This window comes from Aquarana catesbeiana, linkage group LG04 (genome assembly GCF_042186555.1).
Source record: "Aquarana catesbeiana isolate 2022-GZ linkage group LG04, ASM4218655v1, whole genome shotgun sequence".
Taxonomy (NCBI): domain Eukaryota; kingdom Metazoa; phylum Chordata; class Amphibia; order Anura; family Ranidae; genus Aquarana; species Aquarana catesbeiana.
In genome coordinates, this window is record NC_133327.1 from 642,591,957 (window position 1) to 642,617,951 (window position 25,995).

The window sequence follows — 25,995 nt, forward strand, 5'->3', positions numbered from 1 at the left end:
AGAACATAATGGCAGCTTGCTACTGGGTAACCTAAGAAATGAAAAAGCCAGCCCCTGCCTCTCTGACCATTGAATAAATGCACTTGTGTGGGTGTGGTGCAGCTCCAGCTTCTGGAAAGTTTGCATACGGAGCACTCTGTCTTTGGGAACTAGTAGAGGTGATATGGTAGGTAAAATGACATATATGCAGGTTCTTGGAAAATCTTATCTAAAAGACAGATTCTTTAACTATGGTAATTTTAACAATATAAACATAAAGATATTGTCTATATAACAGGTTCTTCTAGCTGCCAGCATGTTTTTTTTTCTCCAAAGCCTCCAAGAGCCCCAAATCCCAGTGCACTCTATTATGCAAATTACACCTAAAGCTTGGAACACCAAGCCTGCTTCCATAACCTCCCCATGGGCCATTGTGGCTTTCCATTTCAGGTGCCATAAATTATGGTCGATAGTGGTAGACAAAAGGCAAACCAGTGCTCCACCTTCTTAGCTAAACTGCCACTGGGTGCTGGTACATAGAAATGCCTGCTATCCAGTCTGAAGGGCAGATTAACATCTGTATACTTGTCACGTGTACAGTATACTCTAAAGTTTACTTTCAGCCATTTAACATGTAGTGATAAAAGTCCTAACTAAGAGCAAAAATTACATTGACCTAAAAGTCCATTCTCTTTATGGAAGGGTTTATTTGAATACAATATATTAGTGATAAAATGTTTACATTATTAAAACTGAATTCCTAAAACATATCAAATACAAAGTTGATTTGTATTTATTCAAAAATCATTAAATGTATTTTTAAATACAGCTTTGTGTAAGTACAACGTACCAGAACCCATCTTGTCATCAGCCTCCTGTCATCCTCTGTCCAGTAGTAGGTCAGTAAGCCATGCCAATAAAGGAAAAGACTAGAGATGACCTCAAAGGCCTTTACTGTCCAATCACAGTCCGGGGACAGGGTGTTGACCAAGTTCTATTACTTAACGGCAGAAGAGAAAAGTGAGGTCACCATCCTGACTACAAGTCATTTTCTGGGTAAAACAGCCTCCATCTATGTATTTTAAATGTATATTTAGCCATTTGCCTGGAGTTCAGGTCTAAGCATTTTTTTAAAGGAGAATTATGGGTTTAAAAAAATAAATAAATAAACATCCATACTCATCACTATGCTCAGAGTGATGCTGCAGTTGTCCCATATCGGCTCTAAGCCCGAGATCTTAGCGATCACATGACCACTCAGTTCTCCGTCTTCTTGGAGCCGAGAGCGGGGACCGTCAGTCCCCGCTCTCTGCTTTGCCCCTCTAGTACTCACTGGACAGCCAGACTGGAGAAGGGGTAGGCACAGCTGTTTCTGGCTCTCAGTTGTGCATTGAGAGGAGGGGCCAGCTGTCAATCACACAGCCTGATGGATCCTGATGATATTGTCAGGATCCTTCCAGAGGCTTGAGAGGCTCTGCCAAATCAGCTAACAGCTGGCAATAGCCCGCTATAAGCTGGCTCTGGTCACATTAGAGAAAAAGTAAGTGTACTCCTGTGACACACAAGAGATGTATAGCCAAATAAAGCTTTGGCCATACATCTTGTTTATAGAATGGTCTTCTGTTTACTATCTATAAGCAGATAACCCACTTCTAAACCATTCAGGTGTTAGCATAGAAAGCATCTCCCACGCACACTGCTCTGGAGTTGAACTAGAGATAGAATGTAAAAGGACCCTCAGGGTCTTCCTTGTGTTTTTTCCTTACCCCTCCCATTCGTCCTCAAAAGAAAAAAACTTACTGTATATAGTGTAATATCTTCTACAATACTGCACACTCTCTCAAATATTGTGCTCACATATGTGCATGAGACCATGCGTGTATAACCACCAGTGATTTGTGATTCCTTCTCCCCTTTTGCCTAAATTCTTACCAAACAATAAACTTTGTGCGCACATCATTCTAATTCGATTTTCTTCCTCTAATCTCCCACCATCTGTATTTGAATCCCGTTCTTAGTTTCTCTGATATTAGAAAAAATCTCAATAGTGCAGTATCTCCAAAAATGATATTATTATATAACCTTTTAATATTGTGCTCACACTCGCATGTTCTTCTTTATGTGCCAAACACATGATTATGATCATCCGTCCACAGTGCGCCTTCCCGCCTGCACCAAATACCTTACCCCAGCAACCCCAGGGTTGGTTGATCTCGCTTGTAAAGTCACTTCACGTCCACTTGCTCCTCTGGCATATAAATTGCTCAAAGCCCCATGAATAAATCAAAAGCAGGACATGGAAAGGAAAGAGAGACTAACAGTGCAGAAAATCCCATAAAAAACCCATAAAAATCCCTTTAAAAACACATTTATTTATTATTATGCAATGCTCACGTTGGCAGGCTGTATAGTAATTCCAACATCTAAGACGGTGGAATGGGCACTTCTGGTTCCAGCGTTAGTACCTTGTTGTTACTTTCTCATGCTTTTCATTGAGATGATTTTGTCAAATGATCCTTTGACATCTCAATGAAATGTATCAGCCTGGAGGAAGAAAATTAAGTTTGATTGATGTGCGCAAGTTTATTGTTTGCTAAGAATTTAGGCAAAAAGGTAGAAGGAGTCACAAATCACTGGTGGTTATATATGCATGATGTCATGCACATATGTGAGCACAATATTTCAGAGAGTGTGCAGTATTATAGAAGATATTACACCATATACGTTTTTTTTTTCTTGGGGGGGCGCACAGGAGAGGTAAGGAAGAAACACAAGGAAGACACTGAGCCATTGGTGTGATTAAACTTTATTGGACCCATTTTTTAGGCGTGGGTCGTAAAATTAGGTAAGACATATGCAGATTGGATTTATTGGACACACTTACCTCTTGAGGAATTGAATCTAAAGGGCTGAACTTGTGTTATTAAATTCCTGCTTATTGAGCTCTGTAAACAGCTGGATTTTTTATAACAGAAGAAAAGGAACTGAGAATTGTACCTGCTGGTTGCATTGAACTTACACAACATGCCTATGCTATGTTCTTATTTAACTGACGAAAAGAAAAGAAAAGAAAAGAAAAAAATATTTTTAGAAGTAAAAAAAATTAGAACTTAATTTTGGAAAAAAATCACGAAAAAGGACATGAAACTAATCATTTCAGTCCTTTATAATTGGGCATCTAAAAAATGTCAGTCATGTGTAAGAATGTTGTGATTGTTTCAGTTGGTTTTTTTAGGTCAGTTGGTTTTCTTTTTTTCTCACAAATCCATCTTATTAAAGCATGGAAAAATAGGGTAGATGCTAAAAATAAATTTAAAAAGGAAGGTATTAAGTTCTATTGGTTCCTGATTGGAATTGTTATCAAATATCATAAACACCAAACGCGTCGACACTGTTAAAATATTTCTAATGTTGTCTGGACTTTATGATTGATTCAAAGTAAATTAATGAAAAATCATTGCATGTATGGGCTGCTTATGTTTAAATAAACATCAAAAGAGAGATTAAGGCTGGGTTCACACTATCTTCGCATGCAGCTTACAGTAGAGGTCCAGTGCGTCTCCGTTCACCGTTTGAGGTCTGATTTCAGCCCGAATTTTTGGTTGACTTCGGACCTGAAACGGACAAAAATTGTGCAGATTCGCAACAGAGCCGCAGAGGAGATATGTGAACTGGCTCCATAGAGAGCTGGTCAAAATCTCCTGCTATTGCGAATTGAATGTGGAGAACCCGCATACAATTTGCAATAGTGTAAACCCAGATTAATGGACCTAATTCAGTGGACACAGAAAGAATCATTTGTGAATCATTAGGGGTTCAGGTGAAGTACACATAACAAAGCATCTGTAGGCCCATTTGATTGTCTTCTACATGATTAGACAGTCTACTTGGCTTGGGATGGCCTCCAATCTAAGAGGACTGATCATCTACAAATATGCATAAACTCATGAAAGTATGCATGGTGGAAGTGGTAAAATTATTGCTTCAAAGTCAGACATAATGGCACTTGGGGACATCCCTTGTCATTAAATTTCTGTTTTCTGCTTTTGTCTTAAAATAATGCACAGTTCCACCTAATTTGTGCCTGAATTATTCATGTGGATCTGCCATTAAGACTGAATTATTCATGAGAATGAGGAGACATCCTTATTGTTTTCATTACTTGGGGGAAGTGCAAAATGAGTGCCCCTTTAGAACTGACAGGTTTGCAAAGAGCCTAAAATTTTTCATTAATTTGGCAAAAATAGTGCAATACTCCATTAAAACTTTAAAGTATACCTATAGTCAAAACCTTTTTTTTTTGTTTTGGAGAGAGTGGGGAAGGATTACAACTGTCAGGCTTTCCTGCTATCGGAGGCTCCATTGGAGAGATTCCTTCACTCCCTGCTCGGTAAGGCAGTCTATGGCGGGTCGCTTTAGAGAGTGCGGCTAAGTAGCCACTGGCAGGAGTTCAGGAGGCGTTCCTGCTGCCTCCTGAATGCCTTTATTTTTTGAAATTTACAAATTGATTAATGCACCTCAACCACCAGCCAAAACAATTGTGGAAAAGTCTGGCTGCTGTCCTCTCCAAGAGGGTCATCACCTTAAAGGGATTACTCAGAAGGATTTATTGGCCTTCATTGATGCTGTTGAACCCATTTTGCTGCCTATAATCTGTGAAGCATTGCTTTCTGGTGAGTGCATTTGGATTGATGGAAAGACATGTTTGTGAAGCTCTGTTGAAGAGTCTGGATAAGGCTAAATACGTCACTGAGGATTGTTGTCACTATTTGAACTGTTATCCCTAAAGATTATCTATGGACTATTTTTGTATAGTTTAACACTTATACAAATTGGTTTATTTAATGTGTACATTTGGACACTGTATCATAGTTTTTTTTCCAAGCACTGCACTTTTTAACTTAGGCCAGCCATAGACGGTGCAAATTTCTTTCCTGCAAAAGAAATTTGCGCAATTCCCCCATCAAAACAGAAAGTGCTGACAGGGGAGTTCCTCCTGCGGAGCAATTATCTGCTCCCAGCGGAGGGGGGACGGGGTCAGGCAGGGTAAAAGCTGCCCTCGCCAGGAGAAGACAGTGAATATTGCTGGCGGCCATAGAAGCTGCTAGAGATAATCGCAAGAGAATCTGGCAGGCTGGTTGTACCCAAGTCGATCAACTTGGTACATTCAGCCTGCTCACACACGATTTGAATCTCGACCGGTTTCCTACTGAACCGGCTGAGATTCAAACCGTCTATGGCTGGCCTTAGTTTTTTTCCACCACTTACTGCCTGGTAAAAGGTTGACCCTAGAACAGAACGTGAAAATCTTTCTAACGACCTTGGATAGAATTAAAACATGACGGGTTCTAACTTTTCCCCAATTTATTCCAAACATAACAAAAAAGTTTGGGGTATAAATACACCTTAACACACTTCAAATTTGGAGAAGAAATGTATCAGCACTAGGGTCGTCGGTTCAAATCCCAACCATGACACTACCTGCCTGCAGTTTGCATATGGATTTTCTCCCACACACCAAAGACATGCTGGTAGGTTAATTGGCTCCTGTCTAAAGTGTCCCTAGCATGTGTACAGTATGTATGAATGTGAGCTGGGGGCCTTAGATTGTAAGCTCTTCGAGGGCAGGGACTGATGTGAATGTACAATATATATGTAAAGTGCTGTGTAAATTGATGGCGCTATTTAAGTACAAGTGCAATAAGTAAATAAATAAACCCCCCCCACACACACATAAAGGTAGGAAAAGGGGAGCCATTATTTATTTATTTTTTTTCTTCTCCCGTCCTTTTCCCTCCTTCAGCTCCAGGTAGGCATCCATGACTCCTAAGAATGTACAAAGACATCAGCCCCGCACATATAGTATAGGCCAGACAGTTTATCACCACAAAATCGCAGAAGGATATCACTTATTTTGCAATACACCCCTATTTATTGCCTATGCAATTAGAATTCAAAGAACAGTTATCCCTTACCACCGCAGTGCCAAGAGCAAGAACTATGGGCAATGAGTAATCATGAAGATTTCAGTTGTTCTCAAGAGAATGAATGGCACATTGGTTGTTACAAGTTACTATCCACTACTACCCATTATTACCCATTACTACCTCATTATATAAGCCTGGTAATATTATTATTCAGCTCACAGGGATATCATCGGTGATGACTAGTGGTGATAATAGTTGTGCCAGTAAAATGTTTTTCATGTTTTTTTGGAACAGATACTAATTTTGTCTTGGGTAATGCCCAGATAGTGGATTGGCCAATTGTCTACAGCAATGACGGGTTCTGCAAGCTATCGGGATATCACCGAGCTGAAGTTATGCAAAAAAGTAGCACATGCAGGTAATAATAATTATGTGGGGCTTTTCTTATGACAATTGATTTCTGGAAATTGCATTAAAATATGTGCCGTTAACTGTACTTATGTAGAACGTAGATGAAGAGTCAAGTTAGGGCTTGTGAACATGGGGGCTTGTTATTATTATAATATTTTATTTTTTGCTGGCATGCATTTGCAAAGCAGTTTGGTAGAAGTTGGTTCCATTATTTGTCTGGGTTCTCTCCTTCAAAAGGTGACACTTTTGCTCTAAAAGTCAACTGTAAGTCCCATAGAGGCTGTTTTATCTCCTACCTGAGATCTAGGCTGATAGCAGTTATTATTGACTCCCAAAGAGGGAGAAAAAGATGAATAATAGAACACATAGCTTATCCCTGATCAGTAGACTGCCCTATTCTAAGTGTTTAAGATTATAATTTATAGTAGAACTATAGGCAAAACGTATTTTTCATTTTGGATAAAGTAAGAGAGGGTTAAAACCGCTGCAAGGGTTTTTTGTGCCATCTTTGTCCCATTGGAGAAATTTACCTTTACTTCCTGTCACATAGCCAAACAGGAAGTGAGAGCAAATCTCTGAAATTTAAGGGAGTCTCTTGAGAACCACCAGGTCACCAGAACTAGTGTCACCATTAGAAGATTTTCCCTCTATCACTTTTCTGGGGATTCTAATGGTGATACAGAGAACAATAAAAACTGACAGGTATTCTAATCCCTCTCTACTCTATTCAAAACTAAAAATAAAAAAAAGTTTTGCCTTTATTAGTACTTTAAATATCTATTTGAGACAGGATCTAATTAAAGATGAATTCCAGATATGGATATTTTTACATAGTTACATTGGTCCATCTTGGACCATACTTGTGAAATCCCACTAGAAGCTGGAAATTGCTTTAGTAGACAATGCTACTACTGTGATCTCCGCTAGCTTCCAGGTCCCGAACAGCTGCCTTGCTGCAGTCTTAACACAGGCGGTCAGACCCTAGGCACAGTTGCCATTCAGGGAACAATTTGCATTTCCTCTGTAAATGCAAAGCATTCTCTGATTGGCCAAGGCAGGGTGGTGACATCAGGCTCCCCACCTCATCCAATCAGAGAATTCTTTGCATTCATAGAGAAATGAATGCCCAGCGGTGGACCTTCTGGGTCCCAAAGCCACTCAGCATGGGACCCAGAAGCAAGTGGCAATCACTGGCATAGTGGTGTCTACTTCAGTGATTTCCAGCTTCTGCAGGGATTCCACAGGTCTGGTATATACATAGTTACATTGGTCCAAGCTTTTTATTTAAAAAAATTCCATACCTGGAATTCTTCCTTAAAGCCTTAAAGCCCCACTCCGGGATTGGTAGGTAAGTATATCTGGATTCACAGGAAAAAGGGGAAAAATGCATAGCGGGATGGGTTAGAGGGGATTGTGAGTGAGGGATGGCATAGCTCCTAACTGTCCCTGATTTCGAGGGAGTGTCCCTGATTTGGAGCAATGTCCCTCTGTCCCTCTTTCCTCCTCATTTGTCCCTGATTTTGGTCTGATCCATATAGTTGTATATAAAATGCACTTTTTATCTTTCCAAAAGTGTTTCCCAGTGCTAAACCTTTCATCCAAATTCTAAATTGCTGCATTTGTAAATTTTTAAAGCCAATATAAAGGAATAGTAGTGGTGAAAAAAAAGCTCTTGTGGATTTAATTAAAGTGGATGTAAACCCGAATTTTTTTTTTTTTTTTTTTATGTCATAATGTAGAGTATAAGTTTTTCTATCATTTGAGCCCAGTCTTGCCACAAAGAGTTAATCCATCTCTGAGCAATCCTCTTTTATTGTTCAGTGAGATAAAACTTGACAAACAGAGAAAAACTTTGTCAAATCCTCCCCCTTGCTGTGAGTGACAGGTGATTTACACATCTCATGCACTAGCCTAAGACATGCATTATTTTTTAATTCCCTCCCCCACTCCTTTCTTCAGCAGCTCTCCAAGGATTGGCTGTTCCACACCTCTCCATGATTTGGCATGCTGAAGTCATGTGGTTTCTTTCCTGTCTTTTCACTGGATGTTAGTGATCATAGCAGAAGTTCAGTGTAAGAAATACACAGGAGAAAATGCATATTGACGAGGGGGAGTGTAGAGGTGGGCGGGGAGTCTACTGACATCATGACTCCACCCACCGAGCTCCAGACAACAGACCCACCCACAGAATCTTCAGTTTTTCGGGTCTCATAACAGACAGAGGGGAGATATTTGATAGGTAAAGATACATGCAGGAGGCATGTATATCCTTATAAATAACCCCTATGGCAGGAGTTTAGAAAGGATGACATTGGGTTTACATCCACTTTAACCTTTTTTTTGGTTAATGCTCCTTTAAGGGGGTGTGTCCTATGCCTACATACGTTTGCTAGTAGGTGTCCCTCATTCCCATCTCAAAATGTTGGGAGGTATGGGATGGTAAAAAAATAGTTTTAGCTTGGAGTGGGGATTTAAGTACAGTAACTCAACGGGAAAGACACTTAAAGTGTTACTAAACCCACAACAGTAAAATCAGTCTGTATATGCAGTAAAGGGGTCAATCCTCTGCTAAAAAGGCTGTTTGATCCTGTCTTCTCTGGTCCTCTTCTTCTTCCACTGTCCCAAATCTATCTTCTGATAGAACAGAGCCTTGGGGCAGTCTGCACATGCTCAGTTTGGTGTGTATTGCTAGCGAGTTTTTTTTCCTTGGGAGAGTGCATGTGATCAGCACAGGGCCAATCAGCACTGTCCAGACAGAGGGTCAGGGGTCCTGCAGCCTTAATGGACAGCCAGAGCAGAATGAAAACTCTTCTCCTCTTTTTTTCAAGTACTCGCCGATACCGATTACCAATACTTTTTTTAATGTTATGTGACAGTAGCACTGATAGGTGCTAGTTATAGCTTTATATTTACTAAAATAATTGCATTTCCATGTTCAGCGTACTGTGGGAGACCAGATATAGTGAATGCAGGGTCCTGGGTTTAGTAACACTTTAAATTCAGAAATACGATATAAAAATGCTTTTCCCAGAATTTCAGCCACCATTTGCATAGGTATAGCTGAGATATTCCAGAAACCCTAAAAGTCAAAGAAGACAGTAAATTCTCACTCAGTGGAACTCTACTATGATCCCTAAATGTGGTTCCCAGTAGTCGGCTGTAAAACCAACATTTCTGGGTCCTTTGCAGCGCTCACTGACTCCTCCCTCTAACCAGAGAAGAAGTACTGAAACTGAGTTCTGTGATGTTTTAGGTAAGCTATGTACACCATGACCCCTCTCACTAGTCATGATCTGCCTACTTGCATAGAGAAATACAGAGACCCAGTCATGATGTCACTGCAGAGCCATCTTTAACACAGGGCAAAAGGGGCAGCTGCCCCGGGCCCAGTCATTGTTGTGAGGCCCAAAGCAGCTGCCCCTTGAGCCCGCACTGCCCGCAAATAGTTGATATTTTAATTTGGGAGGTCCCAAAAAAGTGTTTGCCCAGGGTCCAATCAATATTAAAGACCCCAGTGACCTGTGTCACTGGGGTTGATTTACTAATCGCAAATAGACTGTGCACTTTGCAAAGTGCAGTTGCTCCAGAGCTTAGTAACTGAGCAGAAGCTCTGCTGACTTCCGTCATCCAATCATGTGCAAGCACAAATGCTGTTTTTTTTTTTATTTTTCTGGCACATGATTGGGTATTCTTTGCAAAGTGAAGCTTTACATCATTTACTAAATTCTGGAGCAACTGCACTTGCAAAGTGCACAGTCTATTTGGCTTTAGTAAATCAACCCCAATGTGTCTTAAAAAAGATATCTAATTTAAAGGAAAAGGTTTTATTTAAAAATATCAGCACAATGTTGATGAGGAGGGAAAAGAGGAACCAGGGAAGGAAAAATATAAGCAAATTTAACTTCATCCTTTAACTAATATCATTCAAAGTCTTGAATTTTTATTACAGCTTTATGTACGGGGAGTTGACTGACAAAGAGACCATTGAAAAAGTCCGTCAAACGTGTGAAAATTATGATGTAAATTCCTTCGAAATTTTAATGTATAAAAAGAACAGTAAGTGCCTTTATTAAGACCGTCTTCCTCTTTACATGTTTTGAGGTCTATGGGTTTTTTTTTTTTTTTTCTCGCTCTTTTGTGTTGTTACACGACAGATAATATAATTGTACTGTTTTCTACTCCAATGCTTTATTCAGTGCTGCAGTGATCATTAAAGAACAATGAGTTCTGCGTGATTGGTAAATTGCCAAATCACCTCTATTCATTATCGTCTGCTGGTTCAGAGATCTGCTCCTAGTCATCTATTTGCATTCATGGGATGAGGGTTCAGCTGAGGTGCAGATGTTGTTATAATCACATGGATCTGTCTGTTTGGTTTTAATAAAGTATTAAAATTTGAGGTCTGTGCTGACAGCCCTTAAATATAACACTTTAAGGTGAAGTTCCACTCATCTTGTTGTCACCCTTCTGCCTACAGGTACCCCTTCCTTTTTTATAATTACTAGTCCCCAATCCGCCAAGATATTTGCTGGCAGCACCAATGTAGTCCAAGTCTTCTGTGACTACCCCCCCTCCCCCACCATGCAGGCCACCTTCCATTCAATGCAATGTTGAATTTGTATTCCACAGTATGAGCTCTCCATAATATTGAATGGAGATTACTGAATGCATGCAAGTGTTTTGACCCAAGGTTTCATAGCCGATATCTTGCTGGATCGGGGACAGCTGCAGCGCACTGATGAGGTTATCAATCTAATTTTTTGGTGAACATGTTCCATTTCATACATGTGTATACAGCAGAGCCTACTGGCTTAGAGTATTAATCCCCCCCCTTATTCAGAGTGATGCAGTACAGAGAATTACATGAAAATTATATTTGGATAAAGTGTTACTAAACCCACAACAGTAAAATCAGTCTGTATATGCAGTAAAGCATGCTTGTTATACTCACTATGGAACCTAAGGGGTTAATCCTCTGCATTGTATAAAAAGGCTGTTTGATCCTGTCTTCTCTGACCCTCCCCTTCTTCCACAGTCCCCAAACCATCTCCTGATAGAACAGAAGCTAGGGGACAAGCTGCACATGCACAGTTGGTGTGTATTGCTAGAGAGTTGTTTTTTCTTGGGAGTGTGCATGTGATCAGCACAGGGCCAATCAGCACTGTCCAGACAGAGGGTCAGGGGTCCTGCAGCCTTATAGGACAGCCAGAGCAGAATGAAAACTCTTCTTTTTTTTCAGGTACTCGCCGATACTAATTACCGATACTTTTTTTTAATGTTATGTGACAGTAGCACTGATAGGTGGCACTTATGGGCACTAACAGGTGGCACTGATGGGTTGCACTTATGGGCAATGATTGGTAGAACTGATGGGCAGGCAGTGACACTGAAATGCAGCACTGATTGCATTGGCAATTGCTGGCATGATAAATGAATGATGAGAGGCAATAACAATTCAAACTTGGAGGATTTTGCAACTCAAGTATACAAGTGCTGCGATGCCCATCTTGGTACACCCTGCACTCGGCCGCAGAAAGCCTACAGTCAGAAGGCAGCAGCGGACATCTTGTTACACCTAGTCCATATAGTTAGTAAACTATATGGGCTGGATGTAACAAGGTGTTCGCTGCCGCCTTAGGACTGCAGGCTTACTGCGGCTGCGTGCAGGGTGTACCAAGATGGGCATCGCGGTGTTCAATCTCTGACGGAGGCATGGGCCGTCACTTCCGTTAACGAATGTGACAGCCCGGGTCACCTATCCTGACGGCACGTGCGGCTGCGACCCACACCCCTGCCCCGGCCAGCTTACCTTCCGCTGCTGCCAGGACTCGCTCTCCTCTCCGCCCACTGACTTCCGGGAGCGATCGCGGGCGCCTCTTCATGCAATGGTATCGGATTAGGCATCGGGAGCATTCACCCGAGTACAAGTACTGGGGCAAATACTCAGTATCGGCACCAATACTAGTATCGGTATCAGTGCAACCCTAGAATTCACAAGACTGCTATATACTGCTGATGAGAATTTTTTTTTAGCAGCTTTTATTTACTAAAACTATTAAATTTCTATGTTCTTTGTACTGTGGGAAACCAGATATAGTAAATGCAGGGTCCTGGGTTTGGTAACACTTTAATCTGGATGTAGATGGATAGAATTTTGAACAAAAATTCTTTGGAAAAGTCTTAGAAAAATTTGTATGAAAATTCTCAGAACATTTGTTTTTCAAAATATTTTTTTTGCTTTAAAAATTTGATTTTGGAGTGAATTGACTTTACCAAACAAAAACCACATACTGATATTATGTGAACACCTCCACCAGTTATTATACCTGCTCACCTCATATATGAGTCACGTAGACTCAGAAACAATTCCTTTGCTTTCCTTCAGCTATGATTCCCTTTGATCCACATCCAGCATGCTACTTTTCACTTTCCAATCAATAGCTTTCAAGGGGGATCACATGGATCACAGTAGGCTCTCTCATATACCCCACTGCTTCTCTCCTTTACACCAACAAAATCACTCAGTGTTCCTTATGGGATATGGCTCCGTTATTCATGTAATAATAAATAGAGGATACATAGTGCTCTCTGTATGTAACATTTATTAAAATGCCCCAATAAAATTACACTTACAAGATATTCAGTTAAAATCGGCTCTAAGCAATACAACAGTGTCCACCTGCTAAAGCCCAATCAGAGGGCGATACGCATGTAGAGGGAAGGAGCCGAGCCCGTGACGTCACGCAGCCACAGGGGTGAGCAGGCGGACGCTGTTGTATTGCTTAGAGATGATTTTAATTGAATATCTTGTAAGTGGCGGCTGGTGGTATATTTTTTTGGGGGGCAACAATGCATTCACAGCCACCCCCCCCAAAAAAAAAATATTACTACCAGCCGCCACTGCGCACCAGCCTAGTGCTTTACCTTTGTAAACCTTTTGTATTGAAGTAATAACATAGATGTATACTCACATACAGCTGCTTATCACAAGCAGATTTTGGCTCTGATGAAGAGGGGACCCTCCACTTGAAACGCGTCAGCTGTACAGGCCTGGGTGGCAACTTCCTGAGACTGCCAAATGTGCAGCAGATCTGACAGCATTGATTGTTGAATATTCTGTTGGGCTTGTGATATGCAGCTGTCTGTAAGCATACATCTATTTTATTACTTCACTACTTACAAAGTAAGGCGCTAGTGTGTCCTTTTTTTCTGCTTTTTCACTGTTAAGCCACGTACACACGATTGGACTTTCCGACAACAAAACCGCGGAAGGGCGTTGGCTCAAACTTGTCTTGCATACACACGGTCACACAAATGTTGGCCAACAATTACGAACGTACTAGATGTACTATGTGGTTTTTCAGCTCTTTAGCGCCACCCTTTGGGCTCCTTCTGCTAATCTGGTGTTAGTAGAAGTTTGGTGAGCGTTGATCCGCGCTTTTCTTTTCGCGTTTTTTTCATTAAGCGCTTTTCATTTCGTGCTTTTCAGTTCGTTTCTGAACGGCCGTTCGTCAACCAGACATGTTGCGGAATTGGAGGAGATAACGTGTTATTTATTATTGGCCTTGGAGTTATTGCTTTGACATTATTTTTTCGGTTGAATAATGATTTTTGGTATATTTTCTATATTTTTGGATGCATAGAATGCACTTTTCGGTTAAGTTATATAGGCAGATAGCATGTCTAATTTTTTATTTTTATTTTTTTAATGCACAATAAAAAAATTGTGGAGAATAATACTTGGCTATGTGTTCTACTTCAAATGACAGTTTGGGAGTAGGCAGTTATGTTTTAAAAAATACAATGTAAAATTAACAAGGGACACCAACATAGTTGAATCTTTGATCTTAAAAACTACAGGATAATGGTGTTGTGGTAACTTGCCCAAATAAAAATTAAAAAAAAAACATAATAATATTATTCTTTATATCACTAGAAAAAAAAAGCCTTTGAAAATTTGTTTGCAATAAATCCATCAGTATCACCAGCAAAGCATCTTCATTATTATCCCATTAAAGAAGAAGAGAATTGTGCGCTGCATTTGGAGATTTCATAATTTGCCACGTCACGAATGTTAATTCTCCATTATGAACGCTAGTTTACAAGACCGACCGCTTCTGTTTCCGAGCATGCGTGTTTGTACTTTGGACTTTTGTGTACACACGATCGGAAAATCCGACAACAGACATTTGTTGGCGGAAAATTTGAAGACATGCCATCCAACATTTGCTGGTGGAAAGTCCGACAACAATTGTCCGATGGAGCGTACACACGGTCAGATATTCCGCCAACAGCCTGACATCCAACATTTCACGTCGGAAAATCCGATCGTTTGTACGGAGCTTTAGAATTTCGTTCACTCGAGAAAAAATTTCCATCCTGCTCATTCGAATTTTCTAGTCACTGCAGTCAAAAACAAAGGTTGAGCTGATCCACTAATGATTAGAAAAAACAATCCTAACTCTCAGCAGGCAGCTCAGTCCAACGTTTATAACATTCACTTTCCTGTTTCAGGGACGCCCGTGTGGTTCTTTGTGAAGATCGCTCCCATCCGGAATGAACAGGACAAAGTGGTATTGTTTCTTTGCACTTTTAGTGACATCACAGCCTTTAAGCAACCAATCGAAGATGATTCAACGAAGGGTTCGTATTACTCATCTTATATCTTTACGTATGTAGACGTGTGGAAGGGACTTACGGGGGCTCATCTTTCAGCAGCGCTCCAGAAATGATGATTTAGAATTACATAAGCCCGTAGATCTTTGCTGTCACATTTTACATTTTTTGGCATAGAGGAACTATTTCGGGCTCACATCACATCACTGCTGTCGTCAGCTTGTGCTGCCCCCTGCCTCTCACTGAGATAATCAATTTATGCAAATAAAGAGCAATAAAGAGGTTTTCTCTTGATTTCTATCTACATATTTTACCACTCAGCGTTTTGTTGTAAAGGCAGCAACATGACAAGATACTGATTGAAGGTTATTCAGTGTGAAGGTCAGAGGTCAAATGACACTGCAGCTTGCGAAAAAAAAAAAATCAATGAAAGACGCATTATACATTTTGTGTGTTAAGTAAAAAAAAAAAAAAACATACACACAAAATTACTTATCATTTATCCACCATCTAAAGGCTTTGTAAAGATCTAAACATTTTTCTGCTCATGCTTAAAGATGTCACTAGCAAACTTTTGGCAGCCATGCAACACATACAGATTACAGAGAAAGCAAGGAACAGATTGCACTTACTGTGGTAAATACGCATCACAATTTTTTATCCTGGTTTGCCTGTGTGATCCCGGTCCCTGTGTTAGATCTTGGTAAAGTAGATCTAAACCAATAAGTGGTCTTTATTTGGGTGCTCTAATTGTTTGATCAGTTTTTGAAATAATAAAGTGATTATAAACCTCTGGAGTGAAAAATGAACAAAGCATATCTTTCTATAGCATGTACTTGTCTCAATCCAAAGCACCTGGTATGATTTCTGTCTGCTCCATCTTCCCTCTGCTATTCTGACACCACGTAATCCTGGGGACCACCCGCCCCCTCATCCAGCACACAACAGGCGATAGACAGCTTCAGCTGTGTATGTTTCCTTATGAGACTGTGTAGAGGGGTGTGTGTCAGTTTCCTTCACTCAGATCTCAGATTACACTCAGCTCCCTGCTTTATGCTGTTCAGTGTGTGATGTCAGATCCACACCCCCTGCTTTGTGGAGCTGAGAAATAGCCTTTGAATGGCTGTAGAGGAAAGACAGCTGCAGGTAAATAGGTACAACTTGCATAGAAGGATTTGTTTTATCTGTGTGTGTCACCCCTGAGGCTAGTCAATAAATATATGTAAGGGTTTACAACCACTTTAATCTATTTTTGTAACACCAACATGTTAAATGGTGCTTTACACCAAGGTGCTTGGAACCAATGGCGGCCAGTGGTATTTTTTTGGGGGGGGGGGCGGCAAACAGTGCACACAAAGCCACCACCCCCCCCGGTCAGGTCACCCGACCCCCCCCCCACCCGGTTGGTTGGCCACCCGGCCACAACACTTACCCTGGGCTTCCCTCCGGGCGACCGGCTTCCCCTGTGTCTCCTCTCCTCGCGTCTCCTCCTCTCGGCGGGCAGCGTAGCTTCTCCTCGGGCTTCCCTCCTGGCGATGGATGGGCAGCCGTCTAGCTTCCTGTGCGTCTCCTCCCTCCTCCTCCAAGCAGCCAGCATAGCTTCCCCTTTGAGCCAATCGGGAAACAGGTCTCAGACCCGCTTCCTGATTGGCCGGGAGGAGAATTTTCATTAGCTAGTGTCACACAACTGGGTGTGCTCGGAGTGCAGTACTCTGCGCCCCGAGCCCACCCTATTTTGAAGCCTATTAGAGCCTCTGGCTCTAATCATGTGCTTAAAAAAAACAACCCCCCCATTGGAATCCATGCATCCGGTGCCCTGCATCTAGATTAGGGGGCCGGATGCATAGATAGGTGGGTGGCGACCGAGCGCCTCGTATGGACGGGCCGCCACTGCTTGGAACCATACACATTTGTCTTTGATTTTAAAAGAGTCATACAGAGAGGTGCTCACTAAAGCACTAATACACGGTTACATTTCTTTCAAACCTTTGTGGAAAAATCCTTCACCAGAACATTCTTTGTTGTCACCATCACCTCAACTAATTTCATTCAACAGCCTTTAAAATCTGTCCAGACGTGCTGCTTGAATGGAATCCCAGACATTAAGCAGGTTTCATTACAATGTGTACGACTTTTCCTAAACATAAACCAATTAGGATTCTGTTCGATCTAAAAAGAAAATTCCATCCTGGTTCTTTGAATTTTCTTCTCACTACAGTAGAAAGCGAATACCACTTGGACCCCACTAACCATTAAAAAATCAAAGTGCATGGCCAGCTTTAGAATAGATGTGAGTGGAAGGGAAATAAACTACTGGCTTTGTTCTAGGACAGGGGTCTCCAAACTTTCTAAACAAAGAGCCAGATTACTGTCCATCAGAATTTAGGGGGGTCAGAGTGGCCAATGGGAGTAGAAAATGCCCCAGCATCAGTGAGAAAAAATATTGCATAGTGCCTGTAGTCAGTATAAGATAGAATAGTGCCCCATCACTGGTATTAGTGGGAGGAATAGTGCCCCATCATTGGTATTAGTGGGAGGAATAGTGCCCCATCACTGGTATTAGTGGGAGGAATAGTGCCCCATCACTGGTATTAGTGGGATGAATAGTGCCCCATCATTGTTGTTAGTGGGAGCAACAGTGCCCCATTATTGGTATTAGTTGGTGGAATAGTGCTCCATCATTGGTGTTAGTGGGAGGAATAGTGCCCCATCATTGGTATTAGTGACTGTAGTCAGTAGATTGAAGAATAGTACCCCCTCATTGGTATCAGTGGGAGGAATAATGCCCCTCATTGGTATTAGTGTGAGGAATAGTTCCTCATCATTGGTATCAGTGGGGGGGAATAGTGCCCCATCATTGTTGTTAATGGGAGGAATAGTGCCCCATCATTGGCATTAGTTGGTGGAATAGTGCTCTATCATTGGTATTAGTGTGAGGAATAGTGCCCCTGTATTAGTGTGAGGAATAGTGACCCATCATTGGTATTAGTATGAGGAATAGTGCCCCATTATTGGTATTAGTGGGAGGAATAGTGCCCAATAATCGGTATCAGTGGGGGGAATACTGCCCCATCATTAGTATTAGTGTGAGGAATAGTGCCCCATCATTGGTATTAGTATGAGGAATAGTGCCCCATTATTGGTATTAGTGGGAGGAATAGTGCCCAATAATCGGTATCAGTGGGGGGAATACTGCCCCATCATTAGTATTAGTGTGAGGAATAGTGCCCCATCATTGGTGGCAGTGGCCTGCCACTAGATGTGGATTGTCCCTTGCCATGTCGCCTGCCACCAGATGTGGATTGTCACGTGCCACATCACTTGCCACCGTTTGCAGATTGTCACTTGCCACATCACCTGCCACCTGATGTGGATTGTCACTTGCCACGTCACCTGCCACCATTTGCAGATTGTCACTTGTCACGTCACCTACCACTAGATGTGGGTTGTCACTAGCCATGCCAGCCAATGCCACCAAATGTGCATTGTCGCTACATTGGTGGCAGGCTGGCAGCACTGGTCCATTTAGTATGGGCAGGAGAGCGGAGATGTGGGGCGGGCAGTGAGAGATGATGTCATCTCTCTGCTCCCCGCTGCACATCGCTCCCACATTGAAGTGGCCCGGCTGTGAGGGAGATGTCATCTCTGCTCGTCTGCCCACTTGTCTCTCTCCACCTAAAATGCAGCCCGCCCGCCGCAGCCGCGACCCTGCGGCAAGAAACTCAGGGCTATGGGCTCCAGATTCGGGGCTCCAGCCTCGACAGCCACCCCCTGGCGACGCCTATGGTTATTACTATAGAGTGAATATCCGAAGTGCCTTAATCTTTTTCTGGACTTAAGTAATTACGTCCTTCATTAGACATAATGGGGATAATTTACTAAAACTGGAGAGTACAAAATCTGATGCAGCTCTGCATAGAAACCAATCAGCTTCCAGGTTTTTTTTTGTAAAAGCAACTCTCCAATTTTAGTACATCAACCCAGAAACGTCCCTCAGTAGACATCGGGGTTGATTTACCAAAGACAAAATAAATTGTGTACTCTGCAAGTGCAGTTTGTCCAGAACTTAGTAAATACTGTATGCAGAAGCTCTGCTGACTTCCATCATCCAATCATGTGCAAGCAAAAATGATGATTTTTTATTTTCCTTGCACATGATTGGGTATTCTTTGCAAAGTTAAGCTTCACCTCATTTACTAAGCTCTGGAGCAACTGCAAAGTGCACAGTCTATTTGCCTTTAGTAAATCAACCCCATAATGTGGTCCCCTGAAAGATTTATGCCCCGTACACACGGTCGGATTTTCAGATGGAAAATGTCCGATCGGAGCGTGTTGTCGGAAATTCCGACCGTGTGTGGGCTCCATCGGACATTTTCCATCGGATTTTCCGACACACAAAGTTGGAGAGCAGGAGATAAAATTTTCCGACAACAAAATCCGTTGTCGGAAATTCCGATCGTGTGTACACAAATCCGACGGACAAAGTGCCACGCATGCTCAGAATAAATAAAGAGATGAAAGCTATTGGCCACTGCCCCGTTTATAGTCCCGACGTACGTGTTTTACGTCACCGCGTTTAGAACGATCGGATTTTCCGACAACTTTGTGTGACCGTGTGTATGCAAGACAAGTTTGAGCCAACATCCGTCGGAAAAAATCCTAGGATTTTGTTGTCGGAATGTCCGAACAAAGTCCGACCGTGTGTACGGGGCATTAGTCCTCTTAATTTGGTCTGTTGTTCCATCTGAGTTGGACACCCCTGCGGAGTCCTGCCTTACAGAGCTCCAAAAAGCAAACACAACACCTTTTTATTCAGAGGGTCTGTCTACAAGGCTCCTGCTATTGTGACCTGTGCTGCTGATAAAAAACCATTTGTGACATTTTATCTCTTCCATTAATGAGATTCAGTCCTGGCAGTAATGGTTTCACTCATAATGTTCTATGATTTTGTTTGCAGAAAGCAGTGTTTCTTACCTTTAGATAAGGTGTACTTCTTCTAATGGAGTTAATTAGACAGCAGTTTGTTACAGAGACTTAATGGTATCCTCTGTTGGTCAATATAAAGTGTTCAATTCTGAGATACATCTCCTATTATATAATTCAAAGGGAGGTCCAAATATCCAATGGTGTTGATTTACTAAAGTTGAATAGACTGTGCACTTTGCAAGTAACGTTGCACTTTGCAAGGGCATGAGCTTAGTAAATGAGGGGAAGATTTGCTGATTTTATCCAATCATGTGCAAGCAAAAATGCAGTTTTTTCTTTTCCTTGCGTGTGATTGGGTATTCTTTGCAAAATGAAGCTTCATCTCTTTTTCTAAGCTCTGGAGCAACTGCACTTGCAGAGTTAGTTAATCAACCCCAATGCATCTTGTCTTGCCCAGTTCTACAACTCCCAACATACTGAGATGGAGAAGAGGGACTTTTTTTAGAGCAGCATACATAAGCAAAGGACACATCCCTGCCGCTACCCTCATTGCAGGGACCATGACAAATTAAAGTGTAGGAATGTCATTTAAACCCTCTCTGCCTTTTTTTTCACAGCTACTTTTCGTTTTCCTTCAACCCAAACCTTACTTCATCCAAATATTATTTGCTGAGAAGGATAAAAATGCATAAAATAGTTTCACATAGTTATTGCGGTATTAAACCCAAAACATAAAATGTAGTATATAGCAGCTTACCAATCATTAGATGTGATGGCTGCATCTGTTTTCTTTTTTAGCCTTTCTTCCCTCTATTTTCATCTATTGATCTGGCAAGTAAAGCTGCGTTCACATCTGGGCGTTTTGAATCGCGGGCAGAATGGCCCAGATGTGTATGTAAAAAATGTTTTGCTAAAATGACAAATTGCACAATGCGAATTTCAGATGCCATTAATTTTAGTGGCACCAAAAAACGCAGTAAGGATCAGGAGCTTCTTTCAGGCGACAAGATTCACGCGGTGTGGTTTCCCGCACTTTCAGCGCGACTTATCCTGTATGGCCAGTGGCAGAGTTCTCTCTCGCAGACACAGCAGCATCTCAGCAAAACCTAGGTTTGCAGCCAGAGGTCAGCAACAGGAAGTGACATCTTAATGACATTTAAGATGTCACTTCCTGTTCCTGACCTCCGGCTGCAAGCCTAGACTTTGCTGAGATGCTGCTGTGAGAGAGGACTCGGCCCCCAGCCATACGGGATGCCTTTTTCACTGCATGCTACCCATATTAAAGAGGAGACTGTGGAGGCTCTGTAAGGCTGGAAAGTTTTATTAAGCTAATATCCTTTGCCATAGTGGTGGAGGATTTGCATAAGTGGACGCACCACGTACTTTACTGCTGCACTGAGAAGCACTGCTGTTGGAATCCTTCAGTGGATATCATTTCAGACATTTATTGGACTGTTGGTATATTTAATTAACATAAGGCACTTTTCGATTTTTTTTTTACTTACAGTAAGTGGTGCTTTTTCAAGTTTATGTGTTCTGGTTCGCTCGATATTTGGATGCACTTTGCGTTTATAGCTTTATGAATGTTCTTCATGCATGCTAAAATATTTTTTCATGCACTATATTGTATACAATTTTATGCATTTTCTTCAAGCACTTTATGTATATAATTATATATAAAAAAATATATATACACTTTATTATAAGTGCTGCAGTATAATGAATGTTTTTTTGGGGGGTCTAATAACTGCCTTATAGTACAACTAAAGGCAAAACTTTTTTTCCATTTTGGATAGAGTGGGGAGAGATTACAACACCTGTCAGTTTTTATTCCTGTCTGTGCCCCCCCCCCCGTCCCCCCCCGTTAGAGAGACCCGCCCTCTCCATTTGTCCTGTTTACCATTTTCATTGAAAGTGAAAGTAAATGAAAATCCTAAATTTTGGGTTGTTCCCAGAAAAGTAATAGAGGAAAATTCTTCCAATGGGAAACTAGTTCTGGTGACCTGAGAGTCCCCAAGGAATCCCCTTAAATTGCAGAGATTTCCTCACACTTCCTGTTTGGATATGGGACAGGAAGTGAGAGGTAATCTCTGCAATGGGACACAGATGGCCAAAAAAAAAATCAGACAGGGGTCATAACCCTCCCTTGCTCTATCTAAAATGAAAAAAAAAAAAGTTTTGCCTATAGTTCTACTTTAACTTTAAGCTTGCCATACACTGATCTGAATTCATCTGGTTCAACAGGGACCGGCCAAACTCCGATCAGTGTATGGCCGCCCCCACCTGTTTAGAAGAATTTTCCAGATCTTGTCATTTAGTAAGGCAGAGCTGTGGATTTTTCCCTATGTATATAGAATAACACATGTAAATGACATTCACATTTTTTTGATATATGTAAGATACAAGTGACTATAAACTTTGTATAATGTCTATGTTATATAAAAATATATATTGTTTTTCCTTAGGCTGGGGGAAACTAGCACGTTTAACAAGAGCTCTGACAAGCAGCAGAGGGGTCTTACAACAGCTCGCTCCCACCGTCCATAAAGGAGAGAATGTACACAAACACTCCAGGCTTGCTGAGGTAATGCACAGCTAATATTGTACACTGCTCTTTTCTTTCAATATAGACATGTTGTGGGCCAAGTCCAGTCCTTGCACCAGGACCTCCCCTATACTGCACCCCCTAGACTGTAGTGCAATGCATTTACTATAAGGCCTGGTTCACACCTATGCATATTTTTAGTGCGTTTTCAGTCTTGCAGAAACACACTACAGTCCATATAACATGGTTTCCTATGGGTCACGTTCACATCTGTGCACTTTATGGAACAGACCAGGGACCCCCCCCCCCTTTTTTTTTATACGAGTGTCACAAAGTGAAATTCCATTCCATTCCATAACAATGCAGGGAGACATCGAGAGTTGTGGAGCAGTGCAGAAAAATGCAGACGTGTGTGTGGGTGAACAAGCCCTTATGCTAAGGGAAAAAGCGGAAAGGTCCCTTTTATGTAGCCAGACTATCTAGAAAGTGATGCTTCTACAGGTTTCCCCTGTGACTTGCATTATCGCACAGGGCCAGGACAAGGGGTGGGCGGGAGGGGCGGCTGCCCTGGGCACAATGGTTTACTGTATTGATGGGGGCGCTTTCCTTCTGGTACAAGGCTGGACAGTTTGGCATCTTTTTATTTAGTCAGCCACCAATGTGGCCTAGCCTAGCCAGTCTCCAGATCTCAACCCCATAGAAAACCTTTGGAGGGAGTTGAAAGTCCGTGTTGCCCAGCGACAGCCCCAAAACATCACTGTTCTAGAGGAGATCTGCATGGAGGAATGGGCCAACATACCAGCAACAGTGTGTGACAACCTTATGAAGACTTACAGAAAACGTTTGACCTCTGTCATTGCCAACAAAGGATATATAACAAAGTATTGAGATCAACCTTTGATATTGACCAAATACTTATTTTCCACCATAATTTGCAAATACATTCTTTCAAAAATCAGACAATGTGATTGTCTGGATTTTGATTGTCTGGATTTGTTTCCACATTTTGTCTCTCATAGTTGGTATACCTATGATGACAATTACAGGCCTCTCTCATCTTTTTAAGTGGGAGAACTTGCACAATTGGTGGCTGACTAAATACTTTTTTGCCCCACTGTATTACCACATTTGCAAAATTGCACCACAATGGAATGCTTAAAGTGGAACTAAACGCTCTTAATCAGCATTACCTATTTCTGAACCTTATGCTGCTAGCATTATTAAATAGATAGGAAGGTATATTATATGTACTTGTTTTCACTTTTTTTTTTTTTTTGCATTTCTTCAATTGCTTCCTGGTTTCTGGCCTAAGTCAAAATGATGTTATACATCCCATGGGCATTTTTTTTAATTTCTTCGGGAGGAGGGTCTTTCTACTGCAGTTTCAGTTAGCTAGTCTGCCACTAGATGACTCTGTCCCAAAATAATGTATAATAGGGAAATATGTAAGTGGGTGTTGGGTCCCCTTTTAGACAAAGCCTTCTTGTAGTGATGGTATGGCTGGAGATAGCATAGCTCCCAACTGTCCCTGATTTGAAACAAAGTCCCTCTGTCCCTCTTCCCTCCTCATTTGTCCCTCATTTTGGTCTGATCTATATAGTTGTATATAAAATGCACTTTTTATCTTTCAAAAAGTGTTTCCCATTTCTAAACCTTTCATCTGATTTCTAAATTGCTGCATTTATAAATTTCAAAAGCCAATATAAAGGAATAGTAATGGTAAAAAAAAAACTTGTGGGTTTAACTAATCATTGTTTTAGTATAATATTCTTTTAAGGGGGGCGTGGCAGGGTGTGTGTCCTATGCCTACATATGTTGCTAATACATGTCCTTCGTTCCCATCTCAAAAAAGTTGGGAGGTATGGAGTTAGCGCTAAAATATATGCCAGGAGAGGAGGAGCCTTGTGAGTTGGGGCATAGGAGCCAAACACCAAACAGCAAATGTAGTCACTACTGCAAAGGCTCTGGTCATGGCAGAAGGTCAGGGTGAGATTGGGTTATGCCATACCTCCCAACGTTTTGAGATGGAAATGAGGGACACCTATTAGCAAAAGTATGTAGGTTTAGGACACATCCCCTGCCACACCACTCTAAGGGAGAATTATACAAAAAAAATGACTAGTTAAACCCACAAGTGCTTTTTTTCTACCACTACTATTCCTTTATATTGGCTTTTGAAATTTACAACTGCAGCAATTTAGAATTTGCATGAAAGGTTTAGTACTGGAAAACATTTTTTGAAAGATAAATAGTGCATTTATTTACAACTATATAGATCAGGCGAAAATGAGGAACAAAAGAGGGACAGAGGGACTTTGTTCCAAATGAGGGACAGTCCCTCAAAATCAGGGACAGTTGGGAGCGATGGGCTACACCCAGAAAAGCCAGCTGTACTAGTCCTGGCACACGAAACACGGTCTAAGTGGACTGGGAGTGGGCCTTTTAGGCCAGGCTATTCTCTGTCATGAGTGCTAATCCACCTAGAGGTCCTAGGAGAAATGTACAGAAACTAGTGGAACAGCTGCCGCAGTCCTGTCTCCGGAACCACATGCAAAAAAATCATGAGCTGGATGCATGAAGTCTAATGGGCAAGTCAGAGCCCTCTGAGTGAGTACTAATGACCTTGGGGATTGAGAGAGAGACACCAAAGTGAGATGGCTTATCAGTGATGTGCAATGTGCGACTTTCACATATTGATTGCTATGCTCTATCCACTATAGATGATTGGCAAATTGACTCCAGATAGTATCTGTGTGATGTGATTTGTCACTGCCATCTTTGATAATTAACAGTAAAGTGCAGAAACTATACCTTTTGGGTGGACATTAATTTCTTGTGAATATAAAGGCTAATGGCCGGCAATGTCATGGTAAGGCCTCTGGCCTTGGGCACATTTTGGCGAAGGCTAACAACTACCAGCACGTCGGTCCCCTGTCCTATCCAAGAGGAATTGGGGCGGGAGCTTGGAAATTTGGCGTCAACAGTCAGCCAATCACAAGCCCCCCTTACACACCCTCCTGCCTGCAATCCTAAGCTAAAGTCAGATGGATTACAGGAAGTAAAGGCTGCATGAATCATCTGTCAAATAAAACCAAAGAATTTCCAAGCTCAACTTACCAACCATCCTGCGACCAACCGAATTAACCTGTCTAACAGTATGTGTTAAAAACAGGGGTTTAGTTGCACACATTTGCAAATACATGCATAAGCTGCAGGCCACGGCAAGGCACCCTGTGTCCTGCAGACTCTAACTCTAACTTTAAAGAGTCTCCACAGTGGGAGCACATGTATTCTAATGGATAGATGAAGGGCAGATGACTGGAGGGAGCCCAACCCCCCTTAAAGGCACAGGAACGCACATTGCACAATGGCAGCAAATGTGTCAGTGCGTTGCCTGACCAATATATCAACAATACAAAAAAAGGTCACTGCCCCCACCTATAACTGGTCTTCATCAGGTCATCTGCCCTTACTCAAGATGGCTGTGGCTAGAAATGCTAGGAGGTGTTTTTCAAAGTGATTTCTCCACAAAATAAAGCATGGAGACATGGATGAATGGGGGAGTTTGCTTTCAATAGTAGAAATTAATTA

The 25,995-nt window shown here is 41.7% G+C and overlaps 1 protein-coding gene across 1 annotated transcript in view; it reads left to right on the forward strand.

Moving 5' to 3' along the window:
* Nucleotides 1–25,995, forward strand: part of KCNH1 (potassium voltage-gated channel subfamily H member 1) — a 535,460-nt gene that overhangs the window by 51,706 nt on the left and 457,759 nt on the right. The window contains exons 3-6 of the mRNA XM_073628425.1: nt 6,201–6,324; nt 10,267–10,373; nt 14,832–14,960; nt 22,325–22,443. Of these exons, the coding sequence (XP_073484526.1) occupies nt 6,201–6,324; nt 10,267–10,373; nt 14,832–14,960; nt 22,325–22,443 (479 nt within the window). The remainder of the gene's footprint in view (nt 1–6,200; nt 6,325–10,266; nt 10,374–14,831; nt 14,961–22,324; nt 22,444–25,995) is intronic.